The sequence below is a fragment of the Magallana gigas genome, chromosome 6 (assembly GCF_963853765.1).
Source record: "Magallana gigas chromosome 6, xbMagGiga1.1, whole genome shotgun sequence".
NCBI classification, from domain to species: Eukaryota; Metazoa; Mollusca; class Bivalvia; order Ostreida; family Ostreidae; genus Magallana; species Magallana gigas.
The window spans coordinates 49,988,494-50,012,275 of NC_088858.1; the positions used below are offsets into that span (position 1 = coordinate 49,988,494).

A 23,782-nucleotide genomic window follows, 5' to 3' on the forward strand; every position below is an offset into this window, starting at 1 on the left:
GAATTGCCGGAAGCTTGAAATATTCAAGAAAGAACAATTATTCAACATTAATAGTGTATGAACAGAAATATGCAGTAAGTTCCCACAATTAACGCTTATTAATGTGAAAGCGTAGCGATTTCATAGAGCTCCCAGCACTTTTTGATATAATGGGGGTATAATGGTAACACATGTAAAATTTCAATATATTTGATCAATGCCCTTGCACTACTGCATTTTTTTTTTACCCATTTCACTTTCGGCGTCATTTGCGTGAAATTCAAACGCAACACTGACTAAAATCATGATTTTAATTTTCATTCATAAAATAATTAAACGCTGTGAATGTCATTAAATTAATGTAAGAATGTTGTTTCTGTTCACATCAGTTATCATTATCAAAAATTGTTGAATTGGAAATATGAATTCATCTGTTGTCCTTACTAATAACTATTGATAAAAAGGCGGCGGGGGGGGGGGGGGGGGGGTTAGTTTGTGATTTGCACATAATGATTAATGTTACTCTGCTCGTAAATAAATAAACAAGAAATATTTCTTTTATATATAATTAATTTTACTTGTAATTATGATTGATTTTTTTTGTACTGGTTAAAGAAATATCAATATCAAGAATTTATTATAATAATCAACTTGACAAATACAATGTACTATTAATAGAGATTGCTTTTCTGTGACATACTGTTCAACAAGACTAGTGTTTTCTAATTTTCAGCATTATTCAGTCATAAGGTGGAATTTATTGAAACTGACCATTCTTCTGCCACACTACACGTAATTCTCCTCTGTCTTTTTGATGTAAGGAGGCAGTGCAGTTGATAAGAAAATCAATGCCTAAAATGATTAATATTTATTAATTTCAAATTTAATTTCAATTGAAAAAAAAGTTCAATGAAAAATATTATGATAGGTTACATTATAGTAATATCATTTTAACCCCCACCCTCGCCGACCAAATATACATGAAGTTAGCGGGTAAAAGAGTAATAGGAATATATATAGAGTACATACTTTTTTATCAACACCCAAAAAGTGTCTCCAGTGGACCGTTTACTGCTATAAAACCCCGAAAATTGAATAATGTGTTAAACTTAGCAAAATATTGTGCTAAAGATAACATGAAAATGGAAAATTACTTCATCATTGTGCATTCTAATGGCAGTTTTAATTTCATTAATATTACAGCGGGCCTAATCAAATGTTTAATCATTGAAAGAACAAAATATGATATGAGTGAAATTTTGCTCCCTTCATTCGCCATTTTTTAAAGTCTTTTTGGTTATAGCGAGCGCAGCTCGCCGGCGCGCAGCGCCGGCTAGCGAAGCGAGCTCTAAGAACCAGTGTGCGCGGGAAAAAGAACGAGCGAAACCTACTGTTCATCAAACAAAATTTTTTGTCTACGTCCCATAATGCTCTCTAATGTTTTCACCCGTGGTGCTATGCCAAAAATGGCCGACTTTGAACTCGTAATTTACGGTGACTTAAAGTTTGAAGACACGTTTGGAGTACCGCATATGCTTTGGCGAGACTCAAAAGATTTGTTACATGCTTCCATACCTTCGTATTGAGTCGAGAAACGTAAACAAAGACGAAGAAAGTCATGGATGACGTCACAGTGCACTCGCGTTATATTTCCCGCGATAAATTTAGAGGTGGATCAAACATCTGTAATGAGTGTACTGGCTATTTCAGTATAGTCTGCGATACCTGCCTCATTGACATATGATTTGTTTTAATCTTTTTTTAATATAGAGATTTTATATATATATACTAGCAAGAGCCATACTTTACTGTCATATCGATCCATTTTTAAACTAAATAATTGTGCATGTATGTACAGTAACGTTAGGCAGGTAAGTATATGAGTAGGGAGGAAATAAACAAAAGGACATTTTGAACTAAATAAAAAGGAATAAAATGAAAAAATAAACAGGTAAAAAAAATATGTAGATATTGCATATAGTCAGACCATTAAATTTAAAAGTGGGAAATTACACACCTACACACACGTCTCTCTCTCTCTCTCTCTCTCTCTCTCTCTCTCTCTCTCTCTCTCTCTCTCTCTCTCTCTCTCTGGGTAGGGGGTTGCGCTGTAATATGTATCATAACCATTAAAATTAGTACCTTTGGCATACTTATTGTAGAGCAATACTCTCTCAAAAATTCTTTGACGTTCGTTGATACCTAAATAAAACTATAAGTTGACAATGATGCAAGGTACAGTATGTGTAATTCTTGCTGCGCTCGCCAGAACGGTAGCACCGTAAAACATATTATATGTTATATTTTAGAAGAGTTGATGTAAAATATATTTTTCACCTATTTATTTAATTTATTTGCACTCATTGGCAGTATATGACGTCAGAAGTGACGCTATCTCTATCATTCAATCAAAATCAGTCAAAAATTGACATTTTCCTTATCTTTTTATGAATGGGAAATATAGAGCGCATGCTTGAACAAGGAAAATTTTTGTGTCACTTATTAGCCTTGGCTAGATACATCTCTGATTAAAATATTTTGTTTGTTCAAGCGTGCGCTCTATGTTTTCTGAAAGATAAACTGCCTGAAAACAAGCTGTTTTATGTTTAAAATGCAAAAATGGCGGGAAAAGGTTGTCTTTACGTTATCATATTTCTTACTTGTAGGCAGTTGAATCAAAATGAACATTTTGTATATATATATATATCTGTACAAAGAAAACCAAGAATTACAGTAAAATGATGATGTTCATTTTAAGTGGCCATTTTAGGCCCATGTCATATATAGTCCTTTGTGGAAATTCAGTTCAACAATTTAATTTTGTATATTCATACATGTAATCATCTTAAAAGAAGACTAGTTGAAATAACACATTTCGATTTACATAAACAACAATACAATCTTGTCTAAATTCAATCAATATCCTAACAGTAATCTTTGTAGTGCTAGCACAGTGTTTGGAGTTTTCATTGTTTACATTTTCTTTGAACACGGAAAAAATGCGAGCAAATATTATTGCGATAAAAGGGACCAGCAAAAAGCTACAATGAGCATCAATACTCTTTATGATCAAAATCAGCAAATCACAGAACATTTACTTTGCCTGATCGAGTCACCAAATTGATAATCAAACACAATATTACATGAAAAACAAATGTAAACAAGTAAACAAAATCGAAGCCGGGGAATTTTCCTTTGTTCCCTTTTCATCCTACAGTATTAGATAATATAAATCAATATCTAGGGGAAGTACAGATAAATCCTACCTTGTTCAGCTACATCCTCTACCGATTTCCGTCCACGCTGGTTGTAAATGAGTTAAATTCCCAGATATGTCACTGAAGTGTACATGTCTATTCTGATCACAGCTGCAAGCGCCGATGTGACGTAGTCAACCTCGATAAGTCGTTAGGCGACTTTTGAATTTTACAATTTCGCAAGATATAAAGAATAGTTGAAATTTTTATTTCAGTACACCTTTCTTGAAACAATCCCAATAATTAACAATATTCATTTTGGTAGATATTTGTTAATTACCGAAATACAACATCTCGTAAAATATCATAAATAAGGGGCGGAGCATATGCAAATTTTCCTAAATCAAACGTGCTAGAATTCTGATACCTTTCTTAACACAGCTGAGACGTGAAAGAATTTGTTAATGAGTGTGTTAATGATGAAATATTTTTGTTATACAAGCATCAATTATAATAACAGAAAGAAATATTACAGAAGGAAGGGATCTGTATGTCATAACATGTTTGAAGAAATTTCTATAATGATTAACAAAAATAGAAAGATATTTGTTTTCAGGTTTGATTGACGACAAATTTAGCCTTAATTCGAATTAAGCAACATGTTGCATGCTTAGAAACGTTTTTAAACTGTATGAACGTGCAAACGAGTAAAAAAAACTATTTATTATGATCAAATTGAGCTAGACGATTTCAAATAACAAAAATAAACTCATTTGATTTCATTTCTTGAGAAAAGTATACTCTATTGGTTTTACATCTTCAGAAAACTGATTTTACCCTTGTTTTCCCTAGTCTCGTTGACAATTATTGCTATATTGTTTCCACCTATTTTGATATACTTGTTCTTCAAATCGGTAATAAATAAATATCAATAACAACATCATTAAAACATTTCTCAAACAAGTTCGACTTATGTTATAAATGATTCCACAGTATGTTATTACACTCTAAACAATTTTGTTTTTGATCAAACACTGTCATTAATGATTTTACTTTTTTTTTTAACCTTTTCATTTCACTATATATATCTACCTACATGAAATATGATTAATACAATTGTTAAGAATTATCACTTATCAATTATTTAATTTTGCAACTCCTTTGTGTTGTGAAAGCAGAGAGAGAGAGAGAGAGAGAGAGAGAGAGAGAGAGAGAGAGAGAGAGAGGGAGAGATATTCCCTATATCTACATTTTTCTAACAGCAAATGTTTTTCGGATAAAAGTCTTTCTGTTATGACATTTTTCAATGCATGAATATTAGTTTTTTTTATTATTATTTTTACATTTACACGAAATATATATTGATCCACAATAAAAGCTATCAAGTTAAAACAAATATATAAACATGTCTGTTTTCGTGTTTTTCATAAAGAACTGAATGTATATATAATGTAAATAACATTTCAAAACTATCAAAATCCACTTTGAAACATCACACAATTCCTTTTTCTCTATATTAAATTCATAAAATAAGTGAGCAATACTCTCTTTATTTATTTTTAAAAAAGTAAACACAGCAGACTGTTTTTTTATATATTAAAAATATAATTATTTGTAGGAACAGCCCTATGAAGAATTTGATATTGTAGCCAATGCAGTTTTGATTCCTGTGTAGACTTAAAAGGGAGTTCAACAAGTCTGTTCCAAGCTGTTTGTGAATAGTATATCTTAATCAATCACCTGAATCATCCTGAATCAAAAGAAAACAAAGATAATCTAAATGATACTATATTATCATTTCATATGATTAGTTATTCAGCTTTATTAATATGAATTCAAAAACAGAGTTAACCTAAGACACGAATATAAAGATATTCTTTAATTACAAAGCTCAAGTCTTATATTTGTAGTGTGAATAATGTAAAGTAAAGAAATAGCCATTTCTTTGACAAAATAATTGGGACAAACGAGATAAACTGGTTCAATGTGTTCATAAATAATTTTATCAACGACAAAATGCAACATTAGATTGAAATCACTGGGGTTTATATTGTGAAGAGGAACTAGAAGTTTACAACTTGTTTCCAATCCATTTGATAAATTTCAATAAAATATGTTCAGACCAAAAAATATTACAAAACGTGCTTTCATTGAACCATGTACGATAAACAAAAACACTGTGTTGTTTCTATGACAACAATACGGTTGTTATGGTCGGAATGCGATCTAATCACCTAGACGTTATATGTATTTTTTGGTCACGTGACGAGCGTTTCATTTAATATTTATTATTTTGACGAGATATTGGCGCTTCGGATTGGTCGAAAAATTTCTTGGATACCTGCATTAAAAAATAACCTTTATTATTAACATCATATACGTAAAAGAAACACGCGGTTTTATTACCGTTTCAAAATAATTCATTTTACATTTGACGATACGATATTTTCTCTCAGAGCTATCGAATGGAATGCAGATCATGGGTTATATTGTAAGAAGTACAGACAAATGATTTTTACACATCACTCTGAAATCAATCATGAATCCTTAACATACCTGCGTTGTAATTTCTTTTTACTATAACCACATGTTTTATTATAACCACAGGATTTAATGTAAAACATACATTACCGTGTGAGACAGATTTTTGAAAGGCTTTTGTTTACTTGTAGTCCAAGCTCCAATTCTAGTGACACAGTCCTTAATACCACTTAACAACAAATAGAACAACTAATACTTTTCAGATTTTATTTTCAATATTAATTTGAATTTAATTCACTTTTTAAACGAAACATTTAAGAACTTTTAGGAGACTAATTGAGACAATTAGAGAGATTTCCACCTTATATTTATTTATGTTTTAAACATTTTTGTTCAGATATGATTGCCTTATTTCATTAAAAAATGTAAAAAGAATAATCATGATTTTTTAAAGTAACCTTTCACCCTTATATCATTTAAATTGGCCAAGGTCAACTTCTCATTTTCAAGTTGTCCCATGTTTCTATGACGTTTGGTTCAAAACGAGTAAGTGGTTTTTAACAAAATTAAGAAACTTTCAAGGACAATAACTACTTTAAGGAGACATCGGATCCTTTTGGTATAAATAGATTGAAAGATCCGTAAAGTCAACTAAAGACATTGGTATAAGAATCCAATCTCTAACGGTTTAAGAGGGATGGCGATAACGAGCTACTTTACAATAGGAGCAATAATGTTTTTACTTTTAGGGCTATATTTGAAATGTCATAGGAAGTCCTATTATAACCATGGAAAAGCTTTTCTATACCATTCTTCACAAAAGAAATATGTAAACTCATTATTATACAGATTTTTAATGACCTTGACCTTTGACCTTTATGTCATTTTGATCGGCCGAGGTAGATGTTTCAATCCTAAGCGGTCCGATGTCTCTAAGACGTGAAGTAAAAAGTTGTAAGTGTTTTTCAAGAACCTAAGAAACTTTTAGGGGCAATAGTAGATAAAAAGGGACCTTAGGTCCTTTCAGATGGAATAGATTGAGGGAGCCTCTAAGTGAACTAAAGACATTGGTAAAAGTTTCATATTTCTATCTCTTATACTTTCGGAGGAATAGCGATAACAAGCATTTCATTTCACCTGAAAGGTGGAAAGACCTTTTAATAAATATTAAAAGATAAAATAACGGTGGGGTTATTTTAAATAAAATAAAAAACAGAAAATTGGTATTGATCTCTAGAAATGTGTGTCTTTAAACATTATATGTATGATTGCAAATGTAAGAATACCGTTTTAAGTTTTAACGCAGACATATTGGGGTAAACCTAATGTAAATTGATAACATAATATATGATCAAAAATATTTTAAATATCTAACAACACTCTTAAGTAATAATAAAACAATTCAATCATTCAACGTAAATTAAAAGAGAGGGAACTCGTCTGATCATGTTCATGTTTACTTAAATATTGATCCGCTACCCTTCGAACTTATTTCAACATATCAAACATTTTCTTTCGGATATAGTAAATGCTATCTTATACATAGTGTGGTATTGTACCATACAGAGGGTAAAAAAGATTTATCGGTGTAAGCTAAACAAAAAGCATTCACAGTTTTTCTTCCCACCATTTAGGTCGCTTGGGTTTCTTCCATCTCGGTAAGAGCTTATCTTTAGTCTTTCTCACCACGTCCTTGTCTGCCTTATTGTCTGAATTTACTTCAATTTGTTTCTCATTATAGCATTCACAATTCTTTATCTCGGTTTGAAATGTGTCGGTTTCACAGCCTCCTGCTTCTGCAAAAAAAAAGTATCTTGAAACTTTACAAAAATGATTACATATTGTGTCATACATATCTTCTTCTTAAACTATGCATATCGACGAACTTAACACGTTAACAATAAAAATAGCTTTACCTTCTGTTTTTCTTCGTGGTATTTTACAGTCTGCAATAAGATCAACTGACGATGCGTGATTCAAGTACTCCCTTAGATTCTTTGAATAACGTAATTTTTCTTTTGGTCCCTCGCAGATCACGCATTCACCGAATTTGAAAATGCTGCAGTATGGATGTCCTAATTACAAAAATGACAAACATTTAACTAAAGCTTTATCTTTAATTTTTTTAGTCCAAATAAAAGCTTGATACAGCGATGCTTTGTTTCTTTGTGGAATGGGACAGCAAATTATAAGCCATTAAAAAAATACAAGAAAGCGAGATTAATCTTGTTTGTTTTTATACAAAAATACCTTGTTTGCAAATTTTCCAATGTTGAGCATGTGGATCGGCTATAAGGAATATTGTAGGAGATTTAATTGATCCGTTCGGCGTTACTTGGTTGGTGTCGGGACTACGTTTGATAATCTCATTCCCAATATGTTTCGTAAAGTTTTCTAAATGGTCACTTACATTTGTTTTTAATGAGTTGTTTTCTTTAGAGTTCATTGGCCAATCTTCCGAAATTTTACGGATGACATCGTACACGGAACTGTACTGCTCAAATGAGGGTCTCAGCATAGTACGAATACTGTTCATCTGCGTTAGGACTTTATCGCAAGATTCAATCAAACTGTCTTTGTGAGGATCACCCATGTCATTTATTAAAAGGCTTACACAGTCTTCTACGAGTTTTTGACAATTCAAAAAGGATGGAAAAAATAAGGGGAAGTATTCCCAACCTTTTGCTTCTGATACATATACCGTGATAGCTTTTGCAAGATTTCTTCTTTTCCTTTGCAACTTTATGATTTTGTTGTACCTTGGATGCCAGGAGATATTGGTTTTGCATTTTGGACAAAACAGAAACATCAATGATTCATTTGGAGCCATTTCTTTTATGATATTGTCGAGAAAGCTGAAATCAAAGAAGTGTTTGCAGTCTGGAAGATAAACTAATCGTAAATTTTTCACTTCTGCATATACTTGTAAGGTTTTTGAATCACAAAGAAGGCAACATGGTGGACATGGCTCTCCACAGAAACCTAAGCATTCATGTTTACACTGCAACTTCTTTGGACATGGGAAAGCACATCTTGGACGATCACATATTTCGTGACAAAGCAATGGGCAATCATAGTGAGGACATCTCCAGCTACATGGCATTATACAAAGATCACAAACTTCAAAGCAGTCTTTTTCACAGCGGTTATGGTCACAAAATACTTCGCATTTCCTTCTGCAAGTTTTACAGCTTTCGCAAAGGTCACCATCACATTCATGACCACAAAGCATTTCTTTCCTGCAAAATTCAGTACACCTGTCGTGATAACCTTTTTGGGAACAATTGTCACATATTCCACTACATCTATGTCCGCAGGAGAGCGTGGCACCACAGCGTGCGGTGCAAATTGTTGTCAATATATCAGAACCACAACGTAAAGGAATAATATGTCCACAAGGCATTGTAGTATCAATGTTTTCAGTACATTTGATTTCTTCAAGTCCTTCATCTTTTTGAAATTCAGAGCAGGGTAGTGGATAAAAATGTCCACATTCCAAAATATATTCAAGTTTCTCCATACAAACCGGGTTATCAAAATTCTTTTGATAACAATTCATTTCAGCTTCATGTCCACATTGAAGAAAGTCAGTCACTTTTTCCATACACCTAATATTTTTTTCGCTGCATTTAAACTCACTGACATGGCCACACTCTAAAGACCTTGAAACTAAAGCATCACAAAACGCAGCTTCTGGGTCTTTGAAGCATTCTGTAGATACTAAATGACCACAGGAAGGGCGATATTTCTCAGTTTTCTCTGAACAGATGAAGTTTTCCATTGTATTCGAACACTCTAGCAGAACACTGTGTCTACATCCAGGAACTTCCTTTTCCATCATTTCAGTGCAATCAAATCTACATGGGTCTTTACAACATTTCATGACAGAAACATGACCACAGTTTGGTATCAATTTTTGCACAAGCTGGCAACAGTTACAGTTATCGGGGAAATGACAAAGTCTTCTGCATGTATGCTCCTTTTCATAGGTACGACCACACACAGTTTCACATTTCTTTTCTATTTCACCATCAATTTTGAAGCATTCTGATTTTATCTCGTGACTACAGTTTCGTTTGAGAAAAACTGGTTCTTCGCAAATTTCATATTTCATGTTTTGATAACAGGGTACACTTTTAATGTGTCCGCATTTTCTAAATTGTTTCTCCACCACTTCTTTGCATTGAAAATAATTGATATCAATATGACATTTCATTGTATTTTCGTGGCCACATTTTGATTTGCGGACGACTTGTTTTTTACATTTAGCTCTATCAAACTCGGCACATTCTATAAATGCTGAATGACCACATGACCATGTTTTTTCCACGAATTCGATGCACTCGATTTGAGAATTACGTTTATGACACGGAAGTGACATTGTGTGACCACAAATCAATTCATGTTCAACGATTTTTTCACAATTAGCCTTATCAACTGGCTCAGGGCAAGCCAATTCTTTACTGTGAAAACAGGTACTGAAGTATTTTGTGACTATTGTACTACATTCTTTGTCGTTAGGATCCATGCAACATTGTATTGCATTTTCGTGTCCGCAATGAAATGTCTTTTTTATTAAAACAGAGCAATTACATAGCTCTGGAAAATGACAAAGTTTGTCGCAAAGGTGATTATTAATGCACATATTCGAACATCTCACTTTGCATTGATATGACTTATGATTTTTGTCATCAGGGTGACAATATCGTCTACATGCGTGACCGCATGGCAATCGTGTTTCACACAGTGCTTTACAACCTCCATCTGGACAATTATCAAAATCCTCAGCACATTTTGCTTTTATTTTTCTTTCCGGATGATTCTGACAAAAGAGGGGTAATTCTGTACCATAGCAGTTTTTTAACTCCAAATCTTTAATTGTCATATCCCATAGCTTAGTTTTCTTGGCACATGTTCGCATCATTTCAAAGTTTCCAATGACAAATAAACCCCGTTTTGCTCTCGACAAAGCAACACATACTCGGTTTTCTTTGTCCAGAAAACCCAGTTTTCCAATATCATTGCTTCTGACCATAGACAGCAATATAATATCATTTTCTTCACCTTGGTAATTGTCGACAATACAAAAGCGAATATCTTTCGTCATATTGTCTTTTAAGCCAGTCAAACATCGCAATTGTCCTGAATAAGGTGTCAATACTGTAATTTGAGAAGGTATATAACCTTGACATATTAAATATCTACAAAGCCGAGTTGTAAATTCCGCTTCGAAGTAATTTTCGTAACTTCGCCCTTCTTCTCTATATTCTTCTTGAAATTCATGACTCAAGAAAAATACGTTACTTGCAATACCACTCACGTTTTTATATTCTTTGACATTTTCTGCGTCGTGTAGACCTGGATAAATTTCCTTCACCAAAGAAGAAATTTCCGGCCTCATTCTGTGTTGTTTTAATAAACAGTGATGACTTATCCCGTTTCTAATCATTCTTTCAAAAAACGACAAAGACAAGTGGTACTTTTGTGCGAGTTCAAATACAGCTGGTTTTGGTTCAAGTTGTTTGTGATCCCCGATCATTATCAAATGTTCACAAGACGAAGGAAGTGAAGCAACTATATGGGCCTCGAGAACTTCTGCAGCTTCATCAACAATGACAATGCGTGGTCTGAGAATCTTAAGCATGTTTTGATATTTTGCAGCTCCTGTTGTGGTCATTGCGATAAGTGCAGCTCTCTCCAGAACTCTGTACTCGTTGTTGAAGATTTCCTGTCTGTAATTCTCAAGAATTTCATTGTAAGATATTTTGAAGTTTTCAATGTTTGATAATATTTTTCGATAAAACTGACTCTGCCAGAATCTATACAACTTCCACCTGTTTGGCAATGGCAATTCCCATAAATTTTGTGTTTCATAAAAACCAGCTTCAAATGCCGTCATGGTATTCTCTAAATTGATATTTCTAAGTATATCATCAATTACCAATTCAACTTGCTCTAAAAACTTCTTGTCATCCTTCACACTGTTATCAACGGCTAAAGCCCGCCATGTCTGGAGTATATTCGTTCCAAAGTTTAAAACAGGCGAATCTTGAATTCTTGGATCTTCATGTTCACTTTCGTCTACGCTTGATGTCAATTGATAAAACCAGTTTTCATATCTATTGTTTGGAAGAAGGTTCTTTTCTACCTCCAAATATTCATTTATTTTTGTCTTTCTCTTTTTTTTGTTGTTGTTACTAGCGGAATCCAAAACGCTTCTTTTATCAACATTCAACCATCGAAATAATGTTTTCTCCTCTTCATTTGTGAAATTTTGACTTGGAAAATAAATGTATTGTCTCAAATAATCATTATTTACAATAGTGAAATTTTGCTGACTTATCATTTTTTTGTATTTGGAGATCATGTTTTGAAGAAAATTCAATTCTAAAAGTCTGTTTTTCTTAGGCACTCTATCACATCTCTTTTTCAGGGTAATGTCTTCAATAACTTTATTGCCGCTTCTTCCACCGACCCTTACAATTCTACTCTTGAAAGCTGCATCAACAGAATCGACAATACTTTCCAAAAATTGGTCTAAAGCATGATTGGTAAAACAAATCATAAGTATTGGAGAAGTTCTGTCTCTAGACCAGCATTCTGTGTTTGCCAGCAAAGTCTTAACAATTTGGATGCCAAGATAAGACTTTCCTGTACCCGGTGGCCCCTGTATCAGACAAAACTCATTTGTTAAAGCAGCTTTAAACGCTTCATACTGAATGGGATTCATATGAAGTTCCTCTGAAGATGGCCAGTCTCGGTATTGTTTTACTCTCTCATATCTTTCTCCATATCTTATTTTCACCAGTCTTCTATGCGTTATAGATGAAAAGTCAAACACATGACCTTTCTCAAAATAATCTGTTTTCCTTATTTCTGTTTCACAGTTGACGAAGAAATTTTCAAAGGCCAAATTCCCTGCTCCAATAGATTTTAATTTTTCAAGACCGTGTCTATATGCTTCAAACAACGCCGAGCTTTCTATCATCGTATACAAGCGTCCCAAAATGCAGTCTTCTAATTCATTTTCTGTCTGGTTTACTTTGACTTTAAACAAACCCCTTACACTCAAAACGTTGGTGTCTGCTCTCATAATAGTTGCAAACAGGAATGTCTCGAAATGATCGAAAGATAAACAAACGAGAGAACCGTGTAGCAGTCTTTTAGTATTGTTCCAGTCTATGTTTTTGTAAGTGTTCTGATCCAATTGCAAAACGTGCAATATATCGTCCAAAGAGGTCTCCCTAAAAAGTATTCTAACGTTATGATAAATGCGGGCACTTTCAAGTCGACGAATATTGTTGTTTCCTGCCGTACGTTCCTGTATATATTCCTGAATACCACTACGAAGTTGAGCTAGACAGTCTTCCCTGAAAAGTCGAAACTGAACGTCCAGGTAGTGTTCCAAGTCTTCATATTTACCATTCCTAATGATTTTCCTCAGAAACGGCCTCTGCTCTGGGAAAATATCTTCTTTTCTAGGAAAGATAGGTAGGTTTCGAAAATCGTCAGGAGGTTTTCGTTTATCAACATATTCTGTGGATGTGGTTTTCTTCCTTTGGGTAAATTCCATCGATCTCTTTACTGCCTCTTTTACCGATAATATTCTATGAGTAAGTCTCGAAAGGTTTGGTGTTTTCTCCACTGTCTTTTCCAAGGTAAAAATCAATCCTTGTAGTTGCAAAATAAAACTAGGCATGGATAAATGAAGATGCTCTAATAATTCGACACATGCTTCGATTACTTTGTTGTTTTCAGTTTCAGATGAATTGCGTTCTGATGTGTGCAACAGTTTGATCAGAAAGTCAGTAGTCGAACTGTCTTTGAAAGTACTGAGCAACCGTACAGAAAGTTCTCGATGTGATGAACATCTTAAAGCATTATGAACAACTTTCATTAGTAAAACATCTTCTGAGGTAAAAACAGGTGGTCTTGTTAAGCTATTCTGTATATACTTTTCCAACTGAGGTAAAATGGAAGTGATATATTGAAGACTTTCTTCTGGGGAGCACGATTCAGATGACATTTGAGTCAGAATTGCTTTAGAAAAAAAGTCAGCCATCTTAATGTTTTATGTCTTCCTCTGTTTCAATCTTCCTAGCAAAACAAGGAAAAGAAGCTTAAATTGACAAAACAAAAAAATATATATTTGAATTAAGATTCCTAAATCTTTAGAATACTGGTAGGTGAATTCTATAGCATTAATGGTGCAAAACAATTCCTTTCAATGTACAAGTAACAATACTTCTATCTTCAGATAATTTGCCTGACATTCACTTGACCTACATGTAGCAAGACTGACCACTAGGGTGATGGTAAATCAGTTCTATTTCGGTCATCAGTTCCATTTCTTTCATCAGTTCTATTTTGTTCGAAAACCGAAGTCATCGAGGATCGAATAATGCGGTCTCTGTGCTGCAGGTTCTACTCTCACGTGTACGACATAAAAACTGTTATGGTTGTGTCTACATTTAATTATGAGTATTTATCTAATTATCCAGATGTGTCCATATTTCATTCCTATTTTTACCAATTTGTTTTACTTAAGCTTGATTGTTGCAAAGAGTTGTTCCCCCTTGTTTATAACCCGTCCGGGTAAGGCGTGCCCGGGTCTATTTAGTACCCGGCCGTGATTTAGTATTATTATATAACATGTGCATTTGTTTAATAAGCAGGATTCGGCAATTCTAATGATTACCGATAAGACGTATTTCGGGGATCGGGACTAAATTTCTAACAACAACAGTGGTAATTATTACATTCTTGGATTTTATATGATACTAGACTTTGACCCTTGACTCGGTCATTTAAGAAATAGATACATCGACACTATTGAATTGTTGACATTTACACAACAAAGCTATAAGCCTACATTAATGCTATTAAATTCACTACTCAGTCTCAGGACAGGCCCTCGCCACGGTTAGATCCCCCCCCCCCCAATTATGTAATGTTGCAGAAAATTGCAGAATCCCTCCAATCATAACGAGTCCGTATGACATGTATCATTTTAACGATAAAACAATCTATCTACGCTCTCCTAAGAAATGTGTGATTTTTTGCATGGCACCAAATATTTCTTTGCCATCATGAAGACAAAAATAAGTACATGTACTATTATAAGTTGATATATATTTAGGTTTTTTTTTTTATAATTTCTCTCATAAGAAATCATAAATATATATGAACAAAAGACAGTACTCTTCCGATTTATCGGTATTAAAGACCAAAAATTCGAGTCTATTATTTTAATATTATAGTAGTATAGATTGTTTCATATCTTTTGCGTTTGTTTTACATGATTGCTATTCACACAGAATATAGAATCTAATTCTTTAAACACTGAAATTCTTGTTATTCTTTTATCCTTCTGAACGCGGATTACGTAGGGGACAAACCCCTAGACAGTTCCGTTACAAAACCAATAAAGAGTCCCGGTTTCCATCCCTTTTTGATGATTTTCTTTATAAATACACATATCTCTGAGTAAAAAAACAGTTGAAATCAATAAATTACGACAAAAAATTCTTAGATTTCTTCATTTATACGTACCCTTTTTATACCCGGGGAAAATCAATGAAACGAAAGTACATATCGTACGGAATTGATGTCATTTAATTACATTATATCTGAATCAAAGCCTGCAGTGTTGATCTTACACTGTCTAGTACTTTTAACTATACTGTAAATCAATTATAAATATTCACGTATTCACAGTCTGTTCCTCCCCGTAATCACTATAAAAAATAGCTTACATGTTATATTTAAATGCAATCGTATAATTATTAAATGTCATCCCCATGAGACCCCAATTTGGAAATATTTACATTTTTCAGTGTCTTTGCATGCCTGTGGTAACACTTCATATGAATTTTGTTCTATACAGTCCAAAAAAACTCAAATGACGTACAATTGGATCGCAAGCGGGGTTTACTTATTTATATTCAAATATTTATTCGTAAAATGGCTGAAAATATACAAATACACATGTATAAATAATAAGGAATCATTCTTTGAATATAATGATGTGATAATTTCGGTCGGGGCGTGGTCAAATCTAACATAAAGCCCTTTGGGCTCTATTGGATTTGATCACGCTCCGACCTAAATTATCACCTCATAATACTTAAAGAAAGGTTCCTTATTTTCTTAAATAAATTCTATTCTATAATTATGCATTGCGACAATTGCACTACGCCATACTGTGCGATACTTACTATGTTTGTCACCAAGATAAGTCCGCCAGACCTTTGGACGTACAAGACGATGCTGTCCTTTTGATACCCATTATTTAGTCAAACACGTAGTTTCACTTTTAAGTTCTACGTAACGAATTAAAGTTTGGACAAATGCCATGCACGTAGATCTGTCTTCTTATATAAAAATTGCGCATTCTTATAGTTTCGTTTTCTTTTCTGCGAATCCTATTTTATCAATTGAATCAATGTCTGTGCAATCGATCTTATTTTGTGACGTAAATACCCCCCCCCCCCCACCCCGCCTTTTCCAATATTACAGTACACTGTGTATTTGTGGTAAATTTATTTATATATACATGTAAATTTGTATGTGTACAAATGTGTATTTTTCAAATGAACACCACTGCCTCTGATTTTCAAGATTCAGTCGTGTTTTATTACTATTTCAAACAATCCCAGATAAATAATAAATAATAATAAATATTGTTTATAGTTACATTTTTCTTTCAATATTAATGAATTTATCGTAAAGAGTAAGTAAGAGTGATTATAAATCAGTACGCTTACGTCATATAACAAAAATAGCCAAGTCGTCTATTACGGGAATTTAAGTCTTACATCATCATAATTATTTCGTGCAGTCTATGATTTTTCATAGGTTGCTGAAGGTTTCGACTGATTGATAAACCAAGGTTTTCTTCAGCAATAAAGGAAAAATATTCGGTAGCCGTTATAGTATGTTTACATATCCTGCTGTCGCTTATCTGACATTAATTGATCAAGTTAGACTTTAAGACCGCGGAACATTAACTGGCAAGATTGTAAATATACAGCTTATGTCAATTTCACCGGTTACAGGCAAAATATTTGAAATAGGCGGGGACAAATTAGAGCGGACGTCTGAGAAAACATTGGGTTGAAACTGCAGTGATAGAAAGTGTTTTTCAATCCACCTCAGCGTTTCTTGTTAAAGTATATGACTTAAAGCGATCGAAAAAAACCATGCAGGATATAAAGATTTGTTTCGGCGGGTTTCTGCGCAAAATTCAACCCAGATTCAACAATGGCCCCACTTGATTTCAGACTTGTTACAATGTTCATGTACGACTGATTCTCTGAAGTCATCGAACAATGCTTTCCTTTATTATAATCACTCCCAAATTGGGATATTCCCATATTTGCTAATTATTAAATAAAATGTTTAACAATTGCTTTGTTGATACCAAATATTATTTTTTCAATTGTTTTAGAAATGCTGAGGTGGATTGAAAATACACATCCTATAATTACAGTTTTAATCCAATGTTTTCTCAGACGTCCGCATTAATTTGTTCCCGCCCATTTCAAATGTTTTGACTGTAACAGGTAAAATTGACGCAAGTTGTATATTTCCAATCTTGCCAGTTAATGTTTCGCGGTCTTATCATAACCCTCGCCATTCTTAAAAAATAACCCCTCTTAGTAAGTCTGTCGATATATTATCGAGAATGTAGCAAGCACAAATATAGACCCCGTCCAGGTATATGTGGTGTGTACGGTATGTGACTGTACATATTCTTTATACGAAATTGTTCACATACGTGTTTTATATACATCAAAATTAAACTTGAATTTTCGATCAAATAAATAGGGACACGAGATTGCTGTTAAATGTGTAATATGCAGGAAAGTTGAATCTTTACACAAGTAATGACGTTAAGTTAGTATTAGCAAGAAAAATTCGTCTTCAGTCTTAAGTTACAAATTTTTAAATAAAAATATGATTCAGACCACTAATTTAGTGTAAAGAATAACCTGTTGCAAAATCCAGGAGTCTCTGCTGTCATATAGTTTCTGTAAGCACTTATTGTTCATAATAATTATACTTTCTCCTCAATGGGGTAAATATTTGTAATACACAATAATAAACAGGAGTCATTAACTATAATGAAAACAATTCTTTATTCTTTTATTACAATCACGTCTAAAACACATGAACCATGAAAGACTCATCTCACATTTTCTGTGAACTATACAGCTTTTTATTCTCCTTTCATCTTTAATTTCTAAAAGAGATAAGATTAGATATTTTTATGTCAAAATGTTTCTCCATCAAAAATATATTTTATGAAATAAATAAAGTTTTCTATCTATTAATTGATAAACTTACATTTCTCATCAGATTTCTTCTTTACTTCTATATAGCCAGTACTAAAAATATAAAGAGAGACATCTTTAATACCGTATTTATTAAAGAAAATCCTTTAAATGGTTCATTAATCATTAATAATTCAACCGCCAAACAAAATATACTCTCACCTGCCCCTTAAGGACGAAGGACCTAATTCACTATATAGCGCACTTAAAAGAAGTGACTGTTACAAACATTGAATTCTCAATATTATGCCAAAATCACTAACACTCAATGAAAAACGCATATGACGCAATATAAAGCAGTTCTACGTCATCAATTAACACTGTTAAACATATTAATAAACAAAATTTTGACTCGAAAATATCCAATTGACTTACTGTTCTCCCATCTTGTACATCCCATACATACAGACTAAGAATATTCCAAGCTGGGCGGAGGTGTGAAGTAACAGTCCAAACACAACAGGCCAAGAGAACTCTTCCTCATTCAGGTTCTTGGCCCCTTCCCTGTGGAAGGCCTCTTTGTATTCTGCCGCTGTCTCTCTGAATGTGGTCTCTTGCTCGGAGGGAGGTGGGTCCCTCCAGTGTTCTTCCCTGGCCTTCCTCTGGGCTGCCAGCTCCGCCATGTACTGTTTGTACCACTGGTTGTACCGGTTCTGTAAATCACTTAGACGCTGTTCCAGTATCTCCTCCTCAGTCATGCCTTTCTTTTTGTCGCGTTTCTGGTTCCAATCCCATCTGTAAAAAATAAAGATCAAAATCTTCTATAACAACAGACACTGTCCACGACAATGACCTTGTAGTTGTAATCCTCAAATTTAAATTGTATAATATAAATGAATCTTACTGTGATGCAAAAATAAACAAAAGTTCCAAGACTATAAAGGATCTATTGCGAATAACAATTGAATTGACCTATAGGGGAGATGGATTTCCTCAAAAAATCACTTTTGAAAAAGTGAAATTTGAATTTGCATTTTGAACCTATCACACAGCTCTTGCAATTTTATTATTAATCTTCAAAGTTGGCTAAAACAGCAATTTCTCCCTAAAATGGTATATTTCTGCACGGTTTTTTGCCTAGATATCCTTTAGGACTGGCCTGCCCCTAATAAATCTAAGATATTTAGATAGGTTTTGTTCAAAGGAATAAATTAAGAGAGAATTATCATAGGGGCACCCTGGCTCAGGGGTCAAACTTTGCAAAACAAATTGACCAAAATTTTGGAATCTGAATTCTATCATAGTGGTCTGTATTTACATTTACATTGTTAGTGTAAGTTCTGGATAGCTCAGTAGGTTAAACCGCTACATGTAGCTATGTAATACATTGTACGTGATATTTTTTAGCCCTGGTTCGATTCCATCTGTGGGCATACTTTTTCCTTTTTAATTAACGGCATTTATAAACACCTTTTCTTTCTTATTTATGCAGAAGAAGATATCGATGGAAAAAGTACATGTATATACTAACTACATGTAAAAGTAATCAACCGGAACTATACCTGTGTAAGCATGCTTTGTTTGAGAACAAGAGTCATTCACTCTGTGTTACTCAAAACAGGTGCCATGTAAAAAAAAATCATGCCGATCAAAAACTGAACATTGTATTTGCTTTGGGTGGGTCATTTAGAGTTTGAAACCCGTTCCCTTGTCATCCCGGCATCAGGTAGGAATGCAGCTGTTAATACAGAAAAGAGTTCAGTTGAATATACTGTGAATAATGATAGTGTCCGAATGCCTTGTAAAAATCATTCTACATCTACAAACACCATTCTTCCTGTTATTTCTGTTGAAAAAACTAAGGTGACAAGCATTATTTGTAGCAAAGAGTCAAATGGTTTGGGACCTTTGAAATTGCGTCAAGCAAGACTTTCGATAGTTGCTAATGTCCCTGAGTGTAAACAAATGCATATAAAGAACATGTATCGTATTATATTTACATTTTGCCAGTGTCTTTGCCTGTGATAACACTACGTAACAATTTTGAACTATAAAACCCATAACTTCATATGACGCCAAATTGAGGCGCCAGCGGGGTTTGCTTATTTATCTTTAAATATTTAATCGTATCATGGCTTAAAATTATATAAATATAGGTAATAAGGAATCATTCTTTAAATATTATGAGGTTATAATTTCGGTTGTGGCGTTATCAAATCTATTATAAAGCCCTTCGGGCTTTATTGGATTTGATTACGCCCTGACCGAGATTATCAAATCATAATATTCAAAGAATGATTCCTTATTCCTTAAATAGAAAATAAACTGAAAATAAAATTTACATCAAGTAAAAAAAGTGACCATAACTCATACTGCTCGGCAACAACTGTGAAACTTTTTTTTCAATCACTATTATGAGAACTAGAATAAGAAGTAGAACCTAAGAGTTTACTGTGTATATGGCCTGGAATCAAGTAGCAGTACCGGTCCTATTGAGCAATTAAATTGTTATTTGCAATAGTTCCTTTATCTGAAAATTTTAAGCTGAAATATATATATATTCACTATACATGCCATGAACAAAACAAAACAATTTAAAACCTTCTCAGTGTCAATTTTAAAGAATGGTTGGTGTAATATAACTTCAAAATAGGGAAAAATGCATTTATCCTCCACATAAGATTCCTCCCACCCTCAAATTCACCTACACACATGCATTTTGTACTTGCATTAGGTCATGGTGACTTAAATCATTCTTTCTTTCCTCCTCTTCAAACATGTCCCGGCGAATACTTCTATCACTTCTACCTCCACGTTTGTGCCGAACTCCCACTGACCCATCATACTCTGCCCGCTTTTTGGGATCACTAAGGAAAGTGTACGCTTCATTTAATCTCACAAAGTTAGTCTGGGCATTTGGGTCACCTTGGTTAGAGTCTGGATGGAGCTGAAATTTACACATAAATATATCTTTTCTATAAGAGATACTAGTACCAAATCAATTTCAGTGTTCAACTGATTAAAAAAAAAACATATTCCTATTGATGTAAAACTGAAACGGTACAGATATCTTTTAGAACAGATCTACATTTTTACTATTAAAACAGATTAAAATGTATTAATCCTTTTGAATGCTCTGAAGTATTGCAACATTGCATCATGTTAATTTTTGAAAGAATTGTAATGATATGTATTGTATAAAGTAGTAGCACACACCACATAAAAATGAGAAATTTTGAAAATGGAATTTCCATATCTACCTAATGTTTCCAGAGCTCTCACCTTCTTACACATAGAAATATATGCTTTCTTTATATCTTTCAACGAAGCATCACTATCAACTCCTAAGATGTCATAATGTGATCTTTGGTCACTTGAAAAATTCCTAAAAACAACAATGACATGAGCACTCCCACATTAACTATTTAAAAATAGTAGAGACAAGAGCAGACTTTTAAATATGTCATACCTTTTAATTCTATGTACTGGCTTCTGTTGTTTAACAAATTTAATGCATCTCGAAAAATTTCTTCGGAGAAAGCATTGAACAGAGTAAGAAAGCATGTTTTATCAAAGGTCCTTTTTTTCCCTTTATGAACCAAAGCACTGCATCACTGGGCATCATCAAATATATCTGCACCTTTGGACTGGTAAATGTTTTTAACTACAAAGGAATTTGAAAAGGTCAAAAATATATTGAAGTGAAAAGTTATTGTAAACAGTAACTCAATTACTTTACCAGTACAACTGCATGCAGTCAGTCTGTTTGTTCCAGATCTATGGTACTTATTACTTTGCCAAACTTCCCCAATGGGTATTATGTATTTTTAAGTGGCTAGTGGAGAAGACTGAATTTGTACAAACTGTGAATAATTAAAAAACAAATCTTTTTTTCTTGTGTATACAGATTCTCTTTACAGCGAGTTGACTTTTATTTAGTCTGACTAGTAGGGAGTACTGAAGAGAAATGAGTAGGGTGGTATGTCGTGTGTTTATTGTGAAAATAATAGAACAAGTGCTGTCACCTCAGGTCTGTTTATGGGGTATATACCTACATGTACCTTTTATGGAACGTAGCGAAGTGAAGTTACGCCACATCCAGGCAATTTAGTAAAATAATAAACGTAAGCTCAGAACCCTTCAAGGTTTCACCATCTGACTGTGAGCATGATATGAAACTTTCCGTGGGGTGCCAGTCAATCCATTCCCAAATCAAACCGTCACGGTCAATCCGTCCCTTGGTGTTTGGCTTATTCATACCCAAAATTTGGTCAAACCGCCCAACAATTTTGTTCATTATCTGCCCCCAGATAGTTTGGTAAGTCCGTCCCCAAGGTTTTGTATTCATTTTCATTTTATATTTCACATGCATATTTTTTTAGTATGCATTTATCTAAATCCGCCCTTAAAACCGTTCAGAAATTACTTTGGTTGTGTTTCAAAACTTAATTAGAATAATGTGAGATTTACGTAGAATATTTGTTTCTTTTATAACATCAGTGTAGTGTTTTACTCTCTCTGTATTCTAAATTTTGACCAAATATGGATCGTGTTTCATAATCAATGTGTAGTATACCTTGAATAAAGAAGAGAGTATATTTAACTATATTTGTTTATTATTGAATAAAATTCATCTAAATTTATTAATAGGAAACGGGACAAAATTCAAAATATTCACTAAATACCAAGTGCGGTTATAGTTTTCACACACTAATAAAGACTGTGCAGACCGTAGGTGATGCTAATTATTAAAACAACAGGTGGGTATAGATAATTACAAGAGACATATGGTGTCATAAATTTGATAATTATGAAGATATTTGTCTAGTCAGGGTATTGCAGAGACATAGTTCTGTAGTATATGACACACAAATACATTAGTATATACGTCTCTGGGTAATGTCATGTTGTAAATTTTGAATTTACTGGGTGGATGTAAATACAAAATCACCAACATGACAATACGAGGCCCTAAGATGATGAGATTTTGAGGCAGGTCTCTGGCAAGCCATACGAGAGACAATACCGGACCTTGAAATCAATCAATGTGCATTCCACTGGACACAGGCAGTTTGGCGGTAGGCAATAGAAATAGGATTGTCTTCAGCATACCGACATGACGACGGGACTGACGACCCGATTCACATGGTCCTAGGACTACCCTTCCTTCCAGAAATTTACATTGCCTATATAATTATACGATGGGACGGTTTGACCAAATTTTGGAGACGGATTAGCCAGATTATAGGGGACTAATTGACCGGGACGGTTTGATTTTTTGTACGGATTAACTGGATTTCCTCTCCAAGTATCTGACTTTGTGACTTTGAAGAAAGAAGTAAACATACCTTGCATTACAACAGTTCCATATTAAGGACAGGGTTTCGTGTGGAAGTAAGAAGTTGATAGTTTAATGGTGCACGATCTCTAAATTGTGTAGCTGCCCTTTATCCAGAATACAGTTCAAGACTCAGCGGTCAGACTTACGTAATTATTTTTGGATTCAGTCATTCACTATTTTGACCAGATGCAGCCAATCGAACACTAAAATTAGAATGATCAACGAAGATATAAAATTTCCGGAAGAGTTACGGTGCAATGGAGAAAGAAAGGGCCTTCATGACAACTTGCGTGCAAAAGAAAAAAGTCCATGATTGATCATTCCTTATATTATAGTAGAGTTTATGAAGGTTAAAACATTCTTATAGATCATCTAGGCACAATTCACCGTCTAAATCTGGGAGTATCATAAAAAGCATCACAATACTTACAACAGGTGGACGTTATTTATGTCTCTGGTTATAGTCATGAATGTTTTATAAGCGTACTGATCTAGATGGGGACACCCAT

General features: G+C 33.7%; 2 protein-coding genes across 3 annotated transcripts; both read right to left on the reverse strand.

The window, feature by feature from the left end:
- Positions 1-6,492: 6,492 nt before the first annotated feature.
- Positions 6,493-16,072, reverse strand: LOC136276189 (NFX1-type zinc finger-containing protein 1-like). Of its 2 annotated transcripts, none has more exons than XM_066087464.1 (4): positions 15,875-16,072; positions 7,908-13,750; positions 7,574-7,732; positions 6,493-7,453 (listed from the first exon to the last, which is right to left on the reverse strand). In XM_066087464.1, the coding sequence occupies exons 2-4, from the start codon at positions 13,717-13,719 to the stop codon at positions 7,266-7,268; spliced, it is 6,159 nt and encodes a 2,052-aa protein (XP_065943536.1). In that variant the 5' UTR covers positions 13,720-13,750; positions 15,875-16,072; the 3' UTR covers positions 6,493-7,265. The 2 variants fall into 2 exon arrangements, with proteins under 2 accessions (XP_065943536.1, XP_065943535.1); XM_066087463.1 differs by having other exon boundaries at positions 7,908-13,754.
- A 1,706-nt stretch (positions 16,073-17,778) lies between these two features.
- On the reverse strand, positions 17,779-23,459 carry LOC105342177 (uncharacterized). The gene is made up of 7 exons (XM_066086451.1): positions 23,281-23,459; positions 21,402-21,596; positions 21,215-21,317; positions 20,662-20,879; positions 18,368-18,727; positions 18,006-18,046; positions 17,779-17,901 (listed from the first exon to the last, which is right to left on the reverse strand). Coding segments are annotated over exons 2-7 (819 nt in total). The 5' UTR covers positions 21,497-21,596; positions 23,281-23,459; the 3' UTR covers positions 17,779-17,899.
- Between the last annotated feature and the right edge of the window lie 323 nt (positions 23,460-23,782).

Coding starts and splice junctions, on each gene's coding strand:
- LOC105342177 (XM_066086451.1), bottom strand. CDS start 21,496: ATGCTTTCTTACTCTGTTCAATGCTTTCTCCGAAGAAATTTTTCGAGA. Junction 21,318..21,401: donor CCAGTACATAGAATTAAAAG/GTATGACATATT, acceptor TGTTGTTTTTAG/GAATTTTTCAAGTGACCAAA. Junction 20,880..21,214: donor ATATTTCTATGTGTAAGAAG/GTGAGAGCTCTG, acceptor TGTAAATTTCAG/CTCCATCCAGACTCTAACCA.
- LOC136276189 (XM_066087464.1), bottom strand. CDS start 13,719: ATGGCTGACTTTTTTTCTAAAGCAATTCTGACTCAAATGTCATCTGAA. Junction 7,733..7,907: donor TTGGAAAATTTGCAAACAAG/GTATTTTTGTAT, acceptor TTTTGTAATTAG/GACATCCATACTGCAGCATT. Junction 7,454..7,573: donor ACCACGAAGAAAAACAGAAG/GTAAAGCTATTT, acceptor TTTTTTTTGCAG/AAGCAGGAGGCTGTGAAACC.